Raw genomic sequence first — 20,683 nt, 5'->3', positions numbered from 1 at the left:
CCTTTGTAGAGCAATACTTCGGGCAGAATAGTCCTATTAGTCACAAATAATAGAAAATTGTGCATCATGCATTAGATTAGAATGAGAACACAACTATTTCTGGGCTTAAAAGATAGCTACAATAATTAAATCTATGTGGTTCATTGTATCTCAAAAGGAGTACAATGTGGTCCCCCATGTACCACTTAAAGGAATAGTTCACCTAAAAATTTTAATGATCTCATTTTACTCTCTCTCATGCCATCCCAGATGACTTTCTTTCTTCTGTAGAACACAAATTAAGATTTTTAGGAAAATATTTCAGCTCTGCAAGTCAATAGGTAAGTAAATGGGTGCCAAAATGTTGACGCTCCATAAAGCATATAAAGGCAGCTTAAAATAAATCCATAGAACTCCAGTGATTAAATCTATGACTTCAAAAAGATATATGATGAGAAACAGATCAATATTTAAAGTCCTTGTTTGCTAGAAATTCTTATGCCCAGTAGGGGGTGATGCATGAAGAATGTGAAAGTAAAAGTGAAGATTGACTGAGCAGGGAGGAGGATTTATAATAAAATTGACTTAAATATTTTTTATTTTTTATATATCTTGGTTGAGGTTTTCTTCTAAATATCTTAATTTGTGTTCTGCTGAAAAGAGAAAGTCATACACATTCAGGATGGCATAAAGGTAAATGATAAGAGAATTGTAAGTTTTATTTTATTCCTTTAAAGCCCGATGTTGCCCCAAACAACTTTTCCTCCCACGCCCTACCTCCTCTATTGTGCGAGACATGTCACACCAAGTGACCCTGATTTTTTAGCATTTTTTACATTCCTTGTATTGTTTTGAACACGTTTTACATGCACCATTTGTCAGCATTAAGGCCATTTTAGACCCTACACATACAGTAAATTGATTTTTAAATAATTTTTTAATACATTACAATTTTAAATGGTCTGGGTAGCTCAGCAAGTATTGACACTGACTACCACCCCTGGAGTCACGAGTTGAATCCAGGGTGTGCTGAGTGACTCTAGTCTGGTCTCCTAAGCAACCAAATTGGCCCAGCTGCTAGGGAGGGTAGTGTCATGTGGAGTAACTTCTTCATGGTTGTGATTAGTGGTTCTCGCTCTCAATGGGGCACGTGGTAATTTATGCGTGGATCGCGGCGAATAGCATGAGCTTCCACATGCTTTGAGTCTCCGCGGTGTCATGCACAGCTAGCCACATGATAAGATGCGCAGACTGATAGTCTCAGAAGCAGAGGTGATGTATTTTAAAAGTTGGCAGTCAAAAATAAATATAAAATACCTCGATTTTGTATTCTTTCTGGCAAACAGCCATAAAAGGGAATGTAAATTTATGGTATTTGTGCTACATTTTTAAATTGCAGCATACAGTGTTTATTATAATAATGGGGCATAGCTTTCGCAACTCAGTACTCAATACTCACTACTCATGAGTACTTTTAAATGAGCTACTCTTTACTCTTACTTGAGTTGTTTTTAGGACTAGTACTTATAATTTACTCACACTACATTTTTTGGTAATTTACAGTAATTTACAGGATTTTTCAATACTCTTTCCACCCATAGTTGCTAGAAACCAGCGACCATGTTCCAAAATATATCTACTAACTAAAACTAGTTATTTTCTGAAAATGTAATGAGTAACAATGCAGCAATAAGTAGCAGTTTCTGATGCAACTCTGTTTGATGTCTGGTTTAGTTTAGGTGAACCTAGTGGAGAAGGTTACACACTCTTGTAGAGGTGTGGGTTTGAGGCCTGGAGCTCGACAGCCTCATCCATCACTGATATCCACCTTTAAACACCAGATTTGTGGAAAAAATCTGAACCCTCTTCTCTTCAATTCTTTATCTCACTCTTTTTTCGAGTGATAGAAGTAAGGTAGGAGCCATGCTCACTTCTGCAGTGAGATGAAGAGATATGAGTCAGAGAAGGAACGATTGCCACACATCTGCCCCTTTGCTCTTTCATGTTTCCATCAGAAACCAAGGCATTTGAAGCGGAAGGAATGCGAGTATGTTTTCCGACATCCGCAGTCTCCCGTCTCAGGATACGTCTGACTGATGCATTAAAAAACGGGAGCTACATACATTCTGCTGACTTTGACATAAGCTTAATAAAAAGGAAAACGTTTTCTCAATATGATTACGTGCTTTAGAGTTGCTGTGCCAATCCTTTCTGAGATTCCCAGCAAGGAATGATGAATTTGTCATGGCTGCTCTGTGAGAGGCACATTTAACGTCCGAAACTAAGGTTTTAGGAATTAGAGGTCAGGTGTGGAACGGTGGCTGTTTTTTATCGGCCTACTGCTCTGTCTGCTGGGACACATGGTTCTCGCTCTGATGCATTATGTTGAGGGTTATCTGGATATCTGTGAGCAGTAGATAACACACTGACACTAATTGGGTTTTACCGCGGTCTGCAGTCCAGCGATGGAGATTCATTACCCTGGGGAACCAGGGGCTGGTGGCTCACGGCTTGTGCACATGTCTGCCTATTTTCTAACTTGAATGTGTGGTTGTGTCTCTTGTCTTTTACTTAACTCTCCCACTGGCCTTCTCAAACTCTCAAAGTTTCATAAAAGTCTTGGGGAGACCAGCCAGAACAATTGTATGGTTGTGTGGCTCTGTGTTTCCATAAAATTTTATTTTCTAGGTTGCCCTACTAAACGTCACCTCAATGGCCCCCTTTCTGGTGTTAAAACTGGCAATTTAAAATGTTATTACATCATGCTTGCCATGCAAAGACCTGGAAACAATCAGACAACAAGTGTCTCACTTTGACCTTTGATCTTCATATTCAATAATTTTTTTAGGCCTTTACAAAGATTGGGTTTCAAGCAAGATATCTCACAAATGTCTCTGTTTGATGGTAATGGGATTTGAAATGGCTGATGCTGATATCTATATATAGAGATAAGATGGCCAATGGGCGATACAGTGCACATGTATAAACAATACAATGTAATCATAGCAAATGACTTGTAAGAATTAACTGTTGAATGTAAAAAAAGGCATACTAGGCAGAATGTCAGACTTAGTCACTATTCAAGACTAAAATTATGCCATTTCCTTTTGTTTTCCCTTGTAAAAGTCAGATGGGTTTAAATCACAAGAATGTGAGTAAATGATGATGTATATGTATGCTGTGTATACTGTGTATTGGGATATACTAAATGGTCAAATAAGTGCCATTTAATCACCTTGCCTGATAGGTCGGTCTGTTACTGAAGTAGAGTAACAGAGTGTATTTTATAACATGCATTCCAATTGTAGTTCATACAGTTCCTAAAGGGACTCTGAACTATTCACATTATCCACGGAAGGACTTTTCTTTTCTCACCGAATGCCCCACCTCTTTTTCGTGATCTCTGACCGTTCACTCTGTCAGCTGCAGTCATGGAGGTCATTAGTGCAGGAAGACAATGAGACGATGATGAAAAGTAATGACAGTAAAACAGAGCCTCATCAGCAGATAACGATTGTCGGGTCTGCCGGTCTCACCGTGGCCGCTGTAACTTCTTGTAGTTTAAAAGAGAAGAAAGATAAGTATATTCGTTTACTCTTGTCTTTTCATGGATTCTGAGCTACACTGAATTTTACTGTCCAAACCATTCCGAACCTTCATCGCTTTTTTAGACTCTAGCAGTAGTCTGGGTTCATTAAATTATCACTAACAGTGGGTAAAATTGTATTTATGCAGTGTTTTTTTTAGTTGCTGATGTTAATAGCTTTCTATAGTAGGCCACTAACTGAATTGGCTCTGCCATTTAATTATAATATGGATTCCAAAAACACAAAATAAGCATTTCGACTTATTTGCAGAATGGCATGCATGGCTCGGCAGGGGCTCTCATTGGGTGGTTGCTTAAATTTAGTTTACATATTTGTTATTTTATTTTATTTAAAAATTTTTGCCCATTTTGGAACGACCTTAAAGGAATAGTTCACCCAATCCGAGATGCCATGAAAGAGAGCAAATCTTCATGTTTGGTTGAGCTATTGATTTTAAGACTGAAGAAATAGCAAGTACTAATATATCAAGTCTGCTAAATACAGTAATTAATCCTTTTACTGAGAGAGGAATGCATGCAAACCTGTGGAAAGTAGTGTGCCACATTTGCATGAAAATATAGCTGGACGTACTTCCAGGCAAATGTGTTGTGGCACCATAGGGGGGCCATTTCACATCTAAAACTAATTCAACCATTGTGTCAGATCTGGCTGATGGGTTTTCCCCATAAAACACATTTTGAAACGTGATCCATTGCTTTATATAAAGACCAGGCCCCCTTGTGAAAGTGTTAGACGATTCGTTGCCACTGCTTTGTGGAAGCCAACCAATTGCAGCATCGACAAACACAATTACCTCCTGCAGACTATGATGCAATTAACACCAAGAGTGGGTCGTATGCTGATGTATGGTTTTTTTTGTCTTCATGCATTGATTTGCTGCGTATTGTTGAGCAATTCAGGCCCACATTCATTTGTAGAGAGAGCATTCCATTTATCGCTAAGAAATTAAAGAAATGGCAAAATACAGAATCAAACCTCGTTTTCTTTTCTTTAGTTTGCTATTTGTTTTTTATGGATGCAGCAGGTGTTGTATGCTGTGCAAGTGTGTGTGATGTGCCAATATCTGCAGGTTTGCACAAGCTTGGTTGTGTTCTCACATACAGAATAACATTCATTCTTTCAACTACACTTTAGTCTTTTATTTGAAACAGTGTTTGAAATGGAAAATACCCTCAATTTATTAAGCTAGAGACTGTATAGAATGGAACGGGTCACTGGTAATGCTGGGTAGATTACACTGAAATTGTAATCAAGTACTGATTACAAATTATATGACTGAAATTATAGATAATAACAATCTACAAATTTTTCATAATCTAATCTGATTATTTTTGGATTACTTTTGGATTACGTCTATCCTAACTTTTGTTAATTTGATTGCACATGCATTTGAGTACAATAACTTGGACAATTTTCACAGAATGTTACTTTAAGGGTTAGTTCACCCAAAAATGAAAATTCTCTCATCATTTGCTCACCTTAATGCCATCCCAGATGTGTATGACTTTCTTTCTTATGCTGAACTCAAATGAAGATAGTGGGTGAGAAGAAAACCTTCCTTCACATTGTTATTGCATATCGCCCCCTACTGGGCAGGGAGGAGAATTTATGACCAAATATGATTTAATATTTATCTGTTTCTTACCCACACATCATATCATGTCTGAACACATGGATTGAACCGCTGGTGTCATATGGATTACTTTTATGCTGCCTTTATGTGAATGTCAGAGAATGTTCAAAATCTTGGCACCTATTCACTTGCTTTGTATGGACCTGCAGAGCTGAAATATTCTTCTAAAAATCTTAATTTGTGTTCTGCAGAAGATAGAAAGTCATACTCCTGGGATGCCAGGAGAGTGATTAAATCATGATAGCATTTTTATTTTTGGATGAACTAACCCTTTTAATGCATTTAAGGAAACGTAGGCCTAATTAATGACTAAATGTGTGTATATATATATATATATACACACATTTAGTCATAATTAGCCTACATTCCTATATATATATATATATATATATATATATATATATATATATATATATATTATATATACTGTTTATGGTTTAACATGTCAGTCAAATGGGCCCTTGATATCTGAGTGAATAGTTTATGGACGTTTTAAGCTATATTATGCACCAGATTTAATGCTGTTAGTTAGAATTTTGGTCTACTTTTGGTACACATAAATAATTCCCAGTACAGTGAACAGATTGGCGGTCCTCTGTTCCATTGAATACTGTCCACTTCGATTCCTGGTCGGAAAATGATACAAAACAAGTGGTATAGCTCTATCTTTTTCTTATTCTGTTTTCCATATGAAATGTGTTTGTGTGTGTGTGTGTGTGTGAGAGTGTGAGCGTGTATTTATCACTTTGTGGGGACCAAATGTCCCCATAAGGATAGTAAAACCCGAAATGTTTGACCTTGGGGACATTTTGTGGTCCCCATGAGGAAAACAGCTTATAAATCATACTAAATTATGTTTTTGAAAATGTAAAATGCAGAAAGTTTTCTGTGAGGGTTAGGTTTAGGGTAGGGTTAGGTTTAGGGATAGAATATAAAGTTTGTACAGTATAAAACCATTATGTCTATGGAAAGTCCCCATAAACATGGAAACACAACTGTGTGTGTGTGTGTGTGTGTGTGTGTGTGTGTGTGTGTGTGTGTGTGTGTGTGTGTGTGTATGTGTGAGCATGTATTTATCACTTTGTGGGGACCAAATGTCCCCATAAGGATAGTAAAACCCGAAATTTTTGACCTTGTGGGGACATTTTGTCGGTCCCCATGAGGAAAACAGCTTATAAATCATACTAAATTATGTTTTTTGAAAATGTAAAAATGCAGAAAGTTTTCTGTGAGGGTTAGGTTTAGGGGTAGGGTTAGGTTTAGGGGATAGAATATAAAGTTTGTACAGCATAAAAACCATTATGTCTATGGAAAGTCCCCAGAAAACATGGAAACACAACATGAGTGTGTGTGTGTGTGTGTGTGTGTGTGTGTGCGTGTGTGTGAGTTTGATGAGTGGTGCCTAATGTTGCAGAAATGCTGAGCTTGCAAATGTACTAATTAATTTATTTCAAGTGTTTAGTTGTACAGGGTACGCATACACACTCTCTGTTTTCTTTTTCTCTTTTAGTTTGGTTCATTTAATCTGAAGGGCCATTAATCTTGTCCTGTGAAGCAACACACACAGACAAACATTCAACCAACCGCAAACGACTGCAGAAAGATGCACAACATTTTTATGTATCACGTTTCCTCTTTAAACTCACTTTTTCAGCCACCCACACATCTCTTTCAATCTATTCATGGCACAGACTTCTGTAAAGGTCATTAGCATATCCAGTGTAATTTTCACTCTTCATCTCCTGTTAAGATCCATAATAAATCAAAAAACATCAATAAATCATACCCCCTTTTTTCTTTTTTCTCTCTTATTCATTCTCTTTCTCACATACTTGGTCAGTACAAAGTATACTTAAATAGGTGTAACAGTCTGCAAAGAAAAGATTAAATAAAAGGATAGACAGATACAGAGTCAAAAGACTAATGCCATTGCGAGTTGTCAGAAACGACACACACATTTGCACTCACTCAGCAGCACAGCGCTAGTTCATTACTACTGCGTCTCCAGCAGAGAGTTTAATTAAATGAGGGACACTGTTGAAATGAGACACCTTTTTCCCAAACTACCATCCAGTTCAATTAACTGATGCAAAGCATTAGAGATATTTGACGGCAATCAGCACAGAGACAGATATTCCTCTTTCTACCATTCTGTCTTTGTACATGCATGCATGTTGTGTGCACATGTGTTGCAAGTGAAAGTGTTCTCTGTTGATCACCTACGCTAGGCCTCCTCATGGAGCTCCGCCATGAGACTCACTTTTCTAAGGTCATGCCTGCAATGTCATTGGTGCAGAGCCCAGAATCACACTCAGAATCTTCTGGAATGGTCCTTTAACAATATTACAAGATGTACGTTGATAAGAACTGTATAAGTGTGTCTCCTGTGGTTAGTGTATTGAAATGCTCTCTGTGTATGTGTGTGCGTTCAAACGTTTTTGCACTGCAGCTGGCTAATGTCACACCCAGCAGATTTTGCATCACCATGCATCACTTCTGCATGAATGAGTCCCACCAAAACACATTGCATGAGTTTTGGTGGGAGTTTGTTTCAGAGGAGTTGCATAAATATTACATGGGCTAACAGCTTGTCGTAGGATTGACAACTGTCCCGTACTAGTAGGGATGCCCCATATTTTGGCCAAAAAGAAGACATCCCATATGGGACACCTATTGTCCTGTATTTAAGCTTTAAAATACTCAAGGGGAACCCTTTTTCTCATATTAGCCAAAAGTTGGCAACCATATTTTGTTGGTCAATGGTTTATATTCTGTGGCAAATGCTGCCCCACCCACACTGAAATCTCATTGGTCAAAAATCCTGTTCCACACAATTGTATTATAAATAGCAATTATAGAACAGATAACTATACTGACTGTGAAATCTGACTGGATAAACTGTGTTCGAATACATTGTAAAATACTAAATATCATTAAATGATACACACCTGTGACTGCACATTCTGCATTAATTCTGCATGTTGCTGCAAATTAAAATTGATTCATTTCAGACTTAATTGACAATTTGTGTATTTTGTCAGTGCTGTTGCCAGCGTTTTATGAAAGCAATAAGCCACTCAAAGCTATGCATTGTAGTGATTTTACCACGATTAAAGGGTGTTCGTAAGCACAACATATAGAATAGACCCTTTTTGTGATTGGAAACTTCTGGAATTGTGCCTAGTTCAGAAAAGTGTTATGCTTCTCCTTATATTTTTGTCTTCATAGCATCTAGTGCTAAATTTTGTGTATTTAGGGATGAAGAGAACATTTAAAAGGAAAAGAGAGAGAGAGAGAGAGAGAGAGAGAGAGAGAGAGATGAGAGATTGATTTCAAGCCATATCCTGTCTAAACCCCACTCATCTTTAGCAAAGCGCTCTCTGCTAAGACCACGCAGGCACAGGGAAAATCCAAAAGGCAGCTGTGCTAAAATTACTTCTGACCCTCAAAAATATATATATATATATATATATCTAAAAGTATAAATTGACCATGTCTCTTATTCTGCGAAAGAGTTCCCCTCAGGGCCATAGTGACGTTCCACATCTTGACAATCTAATTAAAGAGCAGGAGAACGAATTGAGCAGAAAGGGGGAAACTACAGAGGGAGATCTCAGGAAAGCCATCTGCAGGTTTTCCTCTGCCACATAAAAATAGACACTGCCTTCAACAGCCCTTGGAGATCTTTGATATCTCTGAAATTAGGAGCAGCCTTCAGTGTATTAATCTCTTTCTCTTGCTAGCTTGCTGTCTTTGCTTTGGAAGTCTGTGTGAATCCAAACCGTGTAGAAAGAGAAGATGTGAGCTCCCGAGGACAGTGGCTTGGCTTTTGATCAAGCTTTCGTTGGAGCTGGTTTCTCACCACGTCGCAGAGGCTTCAAAACTCAGGAGTCGTTCATTACGGTGGATCAGGCTCACCGTTGGGTTCCTGGAACGTTCTCCGGAACACGTGGGTGGCTTTTGATGTGGTTGACGATCTGTGAAGTGTGGGGTTCCTGCTGTTTTCTGCTAAAAACACTAGCAGAATTTCCATGCTGGTCCAGCCTGGAAAATGCCTGTGCTGGACTAGCATAGCCATCCAGTTAACCAGCAAAACTTTGCTGGTGTACTTCAAGGCTAAATCTAGACGCTCTTCCTTCTGTACATTTAATTTAGCCCAATTAAGCAGAATGATGCTAGTTGAACAGGGTAGTCTTGCTGGTTAAGCTAGATAAAAGTCACCATGAAATACCATTCATAACCCATTTTACTTCCTTGATCTGACATATTTCTAAACAAAACTAAATATTCACAGAGAATATCTATCTAGTAGTGGTTGTACAAATTAGTCTAGCTAGTTAAGCTAGTTAAAACACAACTTGTGCTGTTTTCTAGCAGGGTTTTATAGGCCTGGAATGCTTCCATTTGGGCTCAAGATATGAAAAGCAGAATAACCAGACGTAAAGTAAATATTAACAACTCAAATAACAATTATTGATGGTGGCGTTTTGTTGCATGCAGCTCTGTTGTGTGTTCTTTGCATTCTAAAGCACCAAATCATGAGACTCAGCAGTAAATGTAGGCCAACTTTGAGAAAATATTTTTCAAGAACTTGGGTTTTACACACATACTGTACTGTATATACACACACACATTAGTGTTGTATTAGCACCCACTGATGCTCCATGCTTCACAGCCAGTCAAGATGTCTTTCAAAGCAACAGTCTCACACAGGAAGACGGACACAGTTGGTATCTCTTATGACACAGAATTGCCTCCCTTAATGATTTTGGGAGAAATTCTTGTTTAGTTATGGATGGGTGTTTAATTAGGCTACTAAGTCAATGAAAATTACCCGCACAGTGCATGTGTTTATTATGCAAATGCCGGCTGATTTCAATCACAATTAAGCATTTGGAAAGTCATCTGTGTCTTTTTTATGTCATTTTCTCCTCATCCCTCTCTCGTTTTCTCAGTCTTCCTCATTTTTGTCTTTTCTTTTCAACAATATCGCAGTAATGAAGCAATTATTCCAACAAGCAAATCTGTATACGTTTTTAACTAACATTTTAATGAGCTATACATTACCATAAAGCTCGCATTAATTGAATTTTCAAAGTGCATGTAGAGGACATGGGAGCGAGCAGAGAGGTTCATTAAGAGACAATTATATTGTTTTGAGATGAGCTTGTGTTCTAGAGACAAGGGTCCAGTTGGAGGCTTTAGCATGTGGCAGAAGTCATTAGCGGGTCGGCAAGCAGCGATCTTGTACACCAACAACTGAGGTGTGGCCTTTAAAGGGGATATGCTTTTGGTCATCAGGAGTGTGCACAGTTTCATGATAGGAACCTTCCTTTAAATTCTACATTCTTAAATGTATTTTAGCTCAGATATTGACCTAATTATAATGACTACACCCTAACCCTAAACCTTTATCATTTTTGTGTGCTATCAGGACATTATTTAGTCCTATTATGGAGCTGTTTTCTAACAGTCCACACAATCGTGGATTTGTCCGGTTTTACTATCCTTAAAGACTTATTTCCTATTGAATGAGGAAGTTAAAGCAGGACTTATCAGAGGGTTTGCCCTTTCTCATAAGCGCCAAATAGGCTTTTAATTTATGTCACAGTGGTGAAACATGACTTTCTACTTAGTATTTCTTCCCATTCCCATTCTAGTGGGCATTTAATTGGACAAACATGCATATAAACCTCTTAGTGCAAGATGAGTCATCAATATTTTTGGTCCGTTTTCCTGGAAGCGGAAGACCATACATTTTTGATTTGTATGTCTGCGTAAAATGTGTTTTGTTAACCTCTTAGGTGTACAATAGCATGTAGACGGTCTCAGAGCTTACAGACATGGACTTAAAGCTATAAAACTTAAATTTGTAGCTCTTTAAGACTCACACACACACACACACACACACACACACACACACACACACACACGCATACTTTCTATCACTACTTGGAGAGTAAAATAAACATGTTTGCACATGACCAGGTAGTCAGAAGTTCTGGGTCTGAGATTATCTGTGGATATTATATGAGTGGCAATAGTGTGTGTGTGCCTGAAGGATATGGGCGACATTGTTTGCGCAGCTGTCAGCACTTGCATTTAGACCGCAGGGAGGATGAGGAGGAGGGTAATGATGATGATGATGAGGCAAGAAATGTATCTTTAGACAGCGTGTGTGTGTGTGTGTGTGTGTGTGTGTGTGTGTGTGTGTGTGTGTGTGTGTGTGTGTGTGTGACTGGAAGGCTTTATTTGCAGTGTGTAGATGGGGTTTACAGGGGTCAATGGGGCTCTAACTCATTTGAGAACTGATACACCCTTCAAACAAATGGAGCACCTTTTTTACCCACAACGGACTGTGGCACATTTTTCAGATTTCACTAGCCTGATACTCACATGCACACACACTCATACACACAGAGCCAGGGGCAGTGCAGAGACGAAAAAAATGGGATATTTCTCTCAAAGTGACATATTTACACTCTTTCATGCAAGAGCCACATCACAAACGGCATCAACTGTGGCATATGCTTTCGAGAGGCACTCAAATGAAATGCTATCACTGCTTATAGCATGCTGGGAAAACACTCATCTATTTGCAGACTCTCTCATTTTTTCTGTACCTCCCGTCTCTCACACACACACTCAGTATGTTGTTATAAAGTGCAGTAGTAGTGTGATATTGCTCCAGGCCAGCGCAGTGCTGTAAAACCACAGTATGTTTTGACCTTTCTGCCTCTGGTACAGACACAAACTCCAGCACCATAGTGCATGATGGGTAAACATAAATAGATTCATATGCACAAATTAGCATATTAAGCATTCAGACATATCTTCCATAGGTGTGTTTGTGTTATCACGTAGTTATCTTGATAAGATTTGTTCCTCTGCAGTTTGGAACAATTTGGAAGCCTACACTCCAAACTGTGAATTTTGTGTACCGTTGCAGCCCTAATATATATATATATATACAGTGTATGTATATTAGTATATAGCATGCTTTTGCATGTACCAAACACAATGCACAAAAGTTAATTGAAAAACAACCCTTTACTTTTTTATAATTCTAAATAAATGGTACGCTCACTGCAAACCTTCGACTTGACGGCAAAAATATTGAAATCTCGCCAAAAAGGCTTCAGAGTTGCCAATTCAGCCCACAACACCCGTTCCCCACCTCCACCACCAATCCTCCTGAAGGAAGAGCAGGAGCGATGGAGCGGGTGGTAAAGGAATATTCTACAGATAAGGTTCTCCTTTAGCCTGCAGCCTGACAGGCAGATGCTGCACTTGCCCGCATGCGGGGGAGGGAGAGGAGAAATACAGGTATATAAATATTAATGATGGAAGATCGCAGAGGCACATCACTCCCAGAGAGAGAGATAGAGAGAGAGAGAGAGAGAGAGAGAGAGAGAGAGAGAGAGATGGAAGTAAGTTGAAAGTTGAGGCAGGAATGAAAATGTAATTATGCATACTGGATGTCTGAACACGCCCTGAGGCCAGAGAAAGTCATGATGTTTAGAAATTTGACACACAACAGTTATTTTACAGTGTTACTCTTTCACTGTTTTCACTTTGTTTAAATGAATGCTTAAAAATAATTTACTCTTTGACCAAAATGTAAAAGTATAGGTCTTCTGAAATGAAAATTATTTCATTATATTCTCACCCTCTTGTCGTTCCAAACCCATATGGCTTTCCTTCTTCCATTAAACACAAATGGTAATGTTAGGCAGAATGTCAGGTACTGGGGCTTGTAGCAGCCAATAATGTAATAACTACCGTTAATGTAATAACTGCCAATAATGTAATAAATGTTTTATAATTTTTTTATAAACCCGGCCAATAATGAACTTATTACATTATGGGCAAAAAGTTGTTCAAAATGTTGTTACGATATTGCCAGTTATTACATTAAAGGTAGTTATTACATTATTGGCTGCTACAAGCCTCAGTCACCATTCACCTACATTGCGTTTTTTATCTGTACAATGAAAACAAATGGTGACTAAGGCTGTGTCAAGTAAAAAATAGTAAAAATGTTAAAGCAAAGCACAGGGAATCAATGTCAGCTTTAAAACAGTGGACCAATCAGATGAATCTGTTGGTGGGATAAGCATATTTACATATGTATAGAAAAGCATATTGGGTGTTTATATTAGCAATGATGTATGGGAGTTAATATAAGTAATTAGCCTGACCATAGGTAATATTGTAGATATAAATAAATTTGGTGCAATTAATAAATACACAATTCAATTGAAGTGCAGTCACAGGTTTGTATACTGTGTTTCGGCGATTTTACAGCTGCCTCGAATGTAGCTCATCCAATCAGATTTCAGAGTTATAACTATACATATATATATATATATATATATATATATATATATATATATATATATATATATCTTTAATTATTTTTATTGAGTTACTTTAAAGTCACAAATTTTACTGCTGTGTAAATGGTTATCGTTTAACACAAGACCGTTTGACGAATACCTAATTTTATCTCACTTATGCTAAGTCAATGCTACAGTACAATGCGATCTCATTCGTATGTATTCTTACGTAAAGTTTGGTTTTAGCAAACGTACATTCTCTTACATTTGGGGCGGCTGTGGCTCAGATGGTCGGCCACTACTCGCAGGGTTGGTGGTTCGAATCCCAGCCCACACGACTCCACATGCTGAAGTGTCCTTGGGCAAGACACTGAACCCCATGCCCAGGTCACCCATAGCCAATGGCAGATTAGCACCTTGCGTGTGTGAATGTGTGTGTGAATGGGTGAATGAGTCATAGTGTAAAGTGCTTTGAATACCGTTAAGGTTAAAAAGGCGCTATATAAGTGCAGACCATTTACTATTTACATTTGACTAGACTCTGAAACGTACAATATTGATGTACTGATGTACATCTAAATGTCATCATTTTACGTATTAACACCTATAGAAACCTACAAGTGTCTATGTGCTGTTTGAATTTATCCGGATAGCGCCGTCGGGCCCGCTGTAACCGTCAACCCACGTTGGTTTCATTAAAAAATTTCTGCCTCAAGCATTAAGACAAGCGGTTTTACGTCAGTGATGTCGAATGCTCATTGGCTCTCAAGTGTCACGTGGCCATTTGCATCATGCTGTATTCTGCGAGTGCATCAGGAGAAGATTTACAGCAATTAATCATTTTAATTCTACTCTCCAACTCACACAATGCTATTGTATGACATCAGTGAGCACATCGGATGCAGCGCATCTCCCTTTGGACTACTTTTGTTCTGAATTTTGCCATTTTTCTAAATACATTATTGTGATTACATTTATCTGACTGTTACTTGTTTTATATATGCTTAATAAATGGTTATGGTTAGGTTTATGATTAGGTGTGGGATTAGCGGCTCTAAAATATATGTAAATTAATATATTGTAACAAACATTATTGATACTGTTAATCTACTTGTTACGTGTTTTTATATTGTTGAAATATGGTTATGTTTAGAGGTTTCCAAAGCTGTAAATATGTACAAATGTCTACGTTTTAGATGCTTTCAAACATCCATATTGTACGTTTTAGTTTCTATCCAAACGTACAAACATGTATAACATATGTTTAAATGTTACAAATATAAATGTACATATAGCTATGTATATTAATGAGATCAGGCTGTACAGTATTTATTTATTAATACGATGGGTTTAAGATGTGAAGATGTTGCATACAGGTTATTGATAAATTCATTGTATTTATTTATTGCTGATAATGAGGTGACCTTATGAATGTTTTACGGTATTGGGTTCATTGCTATTAGTTATAGATGTAGAGATGAATTGGTGAGCAGGGGTGATTAGTTTGCACAGATTTAGCCACACACCCACCGACTATGTGTGTGTGTTCCTCTACTGAATGCATATGAGTGACAGAAAGCTGAAGGGCATAATCTATCTCTCTCTCTCTGTTTGTTCTTCTCTCTCGATTGGGAACCCCATTGTCCAATTAAGTTTTTCTTTTAGTCACCCCATCAAATTAAACTCACAAGCACACACTCCTGCAGATGGCTGCCTTCACACACAGCAAGATTTATGCCGTCTGTCATCACCGTGACCTTAAAATACTTAGCGCGACTTTCAAACAGGTGTCTTTCCACACCCCTGTTAGATGTAAGCGAGCATTCAAACGCTGTTGGAGCGTGTTAGCAGTTTAGAGGATTTAATGAAATGACATCTGTTTCAGCATAAAAGAACATTTATGTGTGCCTCAGGGATTGTAAGCATGACTAAATTTGCAAATGGTTTAAAGAACGAGTGAATGTATGAGTAGCTAATTCTCTCTCTTTTCCTCTTTTTCTCTTTCTCTCTCAGTATTACGAGATGATTTCAGACAGAACCCCACAGACGTGGTGGTAGCCGCTGGAGAACCAGCCATCTTGGAGTGTGTCCCCCCTCGTGGACACCCAGAACCCACCATCTACTGGAAGAAAGACAAAGTCAGGATCGATGAGAAGGATGACAGGATTAAGGTGAGAACCGTATAAAGGGTAAAACACATAAGACACACAGTCGTTTTTCAACTTCTAAATGTTTCCAAACTAAACTAGTAAAGACAAGTCAAACGCAATGCCAACAAGTGTTTCATGCATGGATGGATGAATGATACGGTAGATGGATGATAGGTGAATTAAACGATGGATGGATGGATGATAGATAGTTTAAACTATGTATAGATAGATTGATAATTTAAACAATAGATGAACAATGGATAGATAAATGTGTATATATATATATATATATATATATATATATATATATATATATATATATATATATATATATATAGAGAGAGAGAGAGAGTAGAGAGAGAGAGAGAGGCGGGCGGGCGGAAGGACGGACGGATGGACGGATGGATGGATGTGTAGCACTGATGTAATGTTGTGGCATTCCTCTTCAGATCCGTGGTGGGAAGCTGATGATCTCAAACACGAGAAAGAGTGATGCTGGCATGTATATTTGCGTGGGCACCAACATGGTCGGTGAGAGGGACAGCGAGACAGCCCAGGTCACCGTGTTTGGTATGCATCATCTGTGATCTTTGTCTTATTTTTTGTCTGATTGAGTCAGCACTGGGTCACGACGGGGGCCTGGGTAGCTCAGTGGTAAAGACGCTGGCTACCACCCTTGAAGTTAGCTAGTTCGAATCCCAGGGTGTGCTGAGCGACTCCAGCCAGGTCTCCTAAGCAACCAAATTGGCCCGGTTGCTAGGGAGTGTAGAGTCACATGGGGTAACTTCCTCGTGGTTGCTATAATGTGGTTCATTCTCAGTGGGGCGCGTGGATGCTGCAGAAGCCTCCACATGCATCATGTCTCCGTGGCAACGTGCTCAACAAGCCACGTGATAAGATGTGTGAGTTGACGGTCTCAGATGTGGAGGCAGCTGGGATTCGTCCTCTGCCACCCGGATGGAGGCAAGTCACTACGAGACCACGAGGACTTAAAAGCGCATTGGGAACTGGGCATTCCAAATTGGGTGAAAAAGGGGACCCGAAAGAGTCATTCTTATGTACTTTTCTCATCTGTGTGTCTTTTCTAGAGAGGCCAACATTTCTACGGCGCCCCATTAACCAGGTGGTTCTGGAGGAGGAGGCAGTGGAATTTCGCTGTCAGGTGCAAGGAGACCCGCCGCCCTCCGTTCGCTGGAAAAAAGATGACAGTGACGTCCCCCGCGGGAGGTGAGACAGGGACATGCTGGCAGAAACATCTGCCAATCAAAAGCATTAGTTCAACCCTCTTTTCAAGCAGCCTGTGACATAAGTGTTGATTCCCATGCTGAAGTCCATTTGAAGAAAACTCTGTCCTGGGGCCCTCCTGCTGATAATATATGCTTGAGCTGCACAATGGGCCTCAATGGTAGGCTTTTTTTTTCTCCGTGCTGAGGCCCTTAGGTAAAAACAGGTGAGCTAACAGATATTCAGGTGAGATTGCAGGTGGACCAATGCAGGTGAGGTTCTGGCATGGAAAAAGAGAAGTCACATAGCCTCAGGCCTCTTCATTCAAACTCTGGTGGTGATAAAGAGAGAGAGAAGTAAATGATGAAAACAGTATTTGACAAAGATCACCCTTCAGGCAGTACAAAAAAAAAATAAAAATGAGTCATGTACCAGATACATTGTGTCAAAAGCAATACATTTAGGACCGAATTCAGTGATGAAAGACAAGTTAAGAAGGAAACAATAATTTTTTTTCAACATTTAGTCTTAGTTTGGAATAGCATACTAACATACTATTTTTGCAGTATATAGTATGTATGCACAGTATCCCTTTTTTCTGTATGCATATAATACCCAGATGACCTACTACACAAAATTCAATGACAATTGATTGACAAAAATGTGTTGTTTATAACAAAGCACTTTTTTTTCTAATTATTTGATCAAACTGACAATGGTTAAAACATTTATGCATATCATTGAACAAAAAACGCAAAATAGCCGTTTCTTCTTTATTAAGATGATACCTAAATCCAACATGATGAGTTCATGTGACAAAAACTTTGCACAGTACGTTTTTCCCATTATTTTTTTATCATTTTTTTTCCCATAAGTATTTCACAAAATCCTTAATAAAATAATTCTGAGCCATGAACCAAACCTGCCTGCTCTGTGGTGAATTGCACCATTTCAAAGTTGTATACAAATAAAAAAGATATTTGAAAATCAGACAAAATGACAAAGGTACAAGACTGTGTACTTAATGTATTTAATGAAGGAATATATATAACTCTGGAAATAATGAAGAGACCAGACCAAAATGATCAGTTTCTCTGGATTTACTATTTATAGGTATTTGTTTGAGAAACATTTAAATACTTCTGACAGCATTTCTCCCAAATTCCAAATAGAAATATGGTCATTTAGAGCATTTATTTGCAGAAAATGACAACTGGTCAAAATAACAAAAGATGCAGTACTTTCAGTGCTCGAATATTGCAAAGAAAACAAGTTCATATTCATTTTTAAACAACACAATACTAATTTTTTAACTTAGGAAGAGTTCAGGAAACAATATTTGGTGGAATAACCCTGAATTTCAATCACAGCTTTTATGCATCTTGGCATGCTCTCTACCAGTCTTTCACATTGCCGTTGAGTGACTTTATGCCACTCTTAGTGCAAAAATTGAAGCAGCTCGGCTTTTGTTGATGGCTTGAGCCATCCATCTTCCTCTTGATCACATTCCAAAGGTTTTCAATGGGGTTCAGGTCCGGAGATTGGGCTGGCCATGACAGGGTCTGGATCTGATGGTCCTCCATCCACAACTTGATTGGCCTGGCTGTGTTTCATGAAGCATTGTCTTGCTAGAAAACAAATCCTCAGAGTTGGGGAACAGAAGGAAGCTAGTTTTCTTCCAGGATAACCTTGACCGTTGCTGCGTCCTTCACAAAGAAGGTTCAGCCCGATTCCAGCCTTGCAGAATCACCCCCAGATCATCACCGATCCTCCACCACATTTCACAGTAGGTGCGATACACTGTGGCTTGAAGGCCTCTCCAGGTCTCCGTTGGATCGGTGATGATATACAGTATATACAGTAAGAAGAGAGTTCTGACGTCTGAGAGATCAGCAGTCATTGAATCAAAACAGCATCAAAGATAGACTGCTCCAAACATGCCTGTGTGTGTCTTCAGTCGACAGATAAGGATGCAGGCAGCGGCTGGGTTTTTGAGTGCTATCATGCTTTGCTTGTTTGCCCCTGTCTCTGATATGGTACGGGTCACCAGGCCACGAACTCATACAAGCACACACAGCCAAAATAAACTGCTCCATTTCTGTGTACCTTTCCCACATCCTCCATATCTGCACAGATTTCAGACTACTCCTATTCAGAGTATATTGGATTGTTATGTGAGCTCTAGAACAAATCAGGGGTTTGTTTCCTAAAGGCATCGTTAGCCATCTATGGTCACATGTTCCATTGTTACCAACATAGTTCAACGATTTGGTGTTTCCCGAAACTGTAGCTCCAACGAATATTTGGAACTAAAGCTTTTTACTTGTGGTCAGAAGCATAGTTTCTTGTTAGTTTGCTGTGTGGACATCATTTGTCTTCACTGAGGGTTCTATATGTTTAAATTAATTAGTATAATTTAGTATTTAGTTATAAGTTCACCCCCTGAGTAATCAACGGGGCATCAACGACAGCTCTATGTTGATGAACCCACATGGTTCGACCGATGGATGTGCTACTACAGTTTCGGGAAACCGCTGTGATAGCTGGTTAATTTCTCCATCAATGCATCGTACTGTGGTGGTTACACAGCAAGTTACGTAATTGTACGGGAAACACACCCCTTGTTTATTTTCGATCAATACTTTCTAAATGAGGAGTTCACCCAAAATTGGGTGACAGTTTTTTGTGAGAAACGGAATGAAATATTTCAACCAACGCATATTCAAACTTTTTTGGTTAAACTGTTCCTTTAATATTTTAACAATACTTCATTGTTAGTTAATTGACGTCATCCATTATTATTATTTTCCAATCCTATATTGTGTTTGTGAAACTGTACAACTTCATAATATTAAGATATAATTACTTTCCCATGTTCCTTTTCTTCAGATTGCAAATGTTGTCAATGAAGGTTTCGCACTTTTGAGTGAAGAGTTTTTTTGGTTTATTAGTTTTGTAAGAAACAATTAGATTAATCTACATTATTCAGCTGTCAGCTAAAACACACATAGTAATTAATTCAAGCGAGCAGTGCAATCACTATCTGTCAGGTAATAATTCAACACGGTTCTTCTCTTTTCTTTCTGAGAAGCATATCAAGAAATTAATTAGGTTTAGAGAAAGAAACAATGACAATCTAATAATTAAATTACTCACAGCAATGTGGAACGTAATTAGCACAAGTCCCAGACTAGACAAAACACATGTCTGGTGGACTTTTTTTTTTCCTGACTCTAAAGAAGCAGATTATTTTAATTTTGACATTCTCAGCCATCGCCCGTCGAGCAAAATCACTTGTATTCTCTCTCTTTTTCTCGTTCTCCCTCTCTCTATACTGATTATGTAGATGTCTGACTTCAAAGAGCTTGCATATTTGGTAGATAACGGGTTGGAAACCAGTTGACCTTCAGGTTATACAATCACACAGAGAAGCGCGCCACCCAGATAAGTATTTGCTTAGAAGTGGCGCTACACATTAACTCGTCACACGTCATTTTATTAGGGGGAGTGACAATGGGGAGTGACACATTTTAGAAGATACAGGTAAAAAAAATGGTTTTATGCTTTGTCTGCATGCAAAGCCTTTGCTCTGTGAAATATATATACATTTATACATTTGCTTTGTTTTTTCCTAAAAAGGAAACCTGTGCCATTTACTATGATATTGTTCTAAACCCATCTTCACTGAAAATGCTTCCCTCGGCCATAGCTTTCAAATCATATTTAGGCTTAAGTGTTAGGTCAGGGTTA

General features: G+C 38.5%; 1 protein-coding gene across 2 annotated transcripts in view; it reads left to right on the top strand.

The window, feature by feature from the left end:
- Nucleotides 1–20,683, top strand: part of LOC127631839 (roundabout homolog 2-like) — a 555,763-nt gene that overhangs the window by 451,991 nt on the left and 83,089 nt on the right. For both annotated transcript variants that reach the window (XM_052110211.1, XM_052110210.1), the window contains exons 5-7: nucleotides 15,573–15,730; nucleotides 16,159–16,279; nucleotides 16,798–16,936. In XM_052110211.1, coding sequence (XP_051966171.1) covers nucleotides 15,573–15,730; nucleotides 16,159–16,279; nucleotides 16,798–16,936 — 418 coding nt within the window. The remainder of the gene's footprint in view (nucleotides 1–15,572; nucleotides 15,731–16,158; nucleotides 16,280–16,797; nucleotides 16,937–20,683) is intronic.

The sequence above is a fragment of the Xyrauchen texanus genome, chromosome 38, assembly GCF_025860055.1.
Source record: "Xyrauchen texanus isolate HMW12.3.18 chromosome 38, RBS_HiC_50CHRs, whole genome shotgun sequence".
Taxonomy (NCBI): domain Eukaryota; kingdom Metazoa; phylum Chordata; class Actinopteri; order Cypriniformes; family Catostomidae; genus Xyrauchen; species Xyrauchen texanus.
This window is presented reverse-complemented; position numbering and strand designations above follow the sequence as displayed.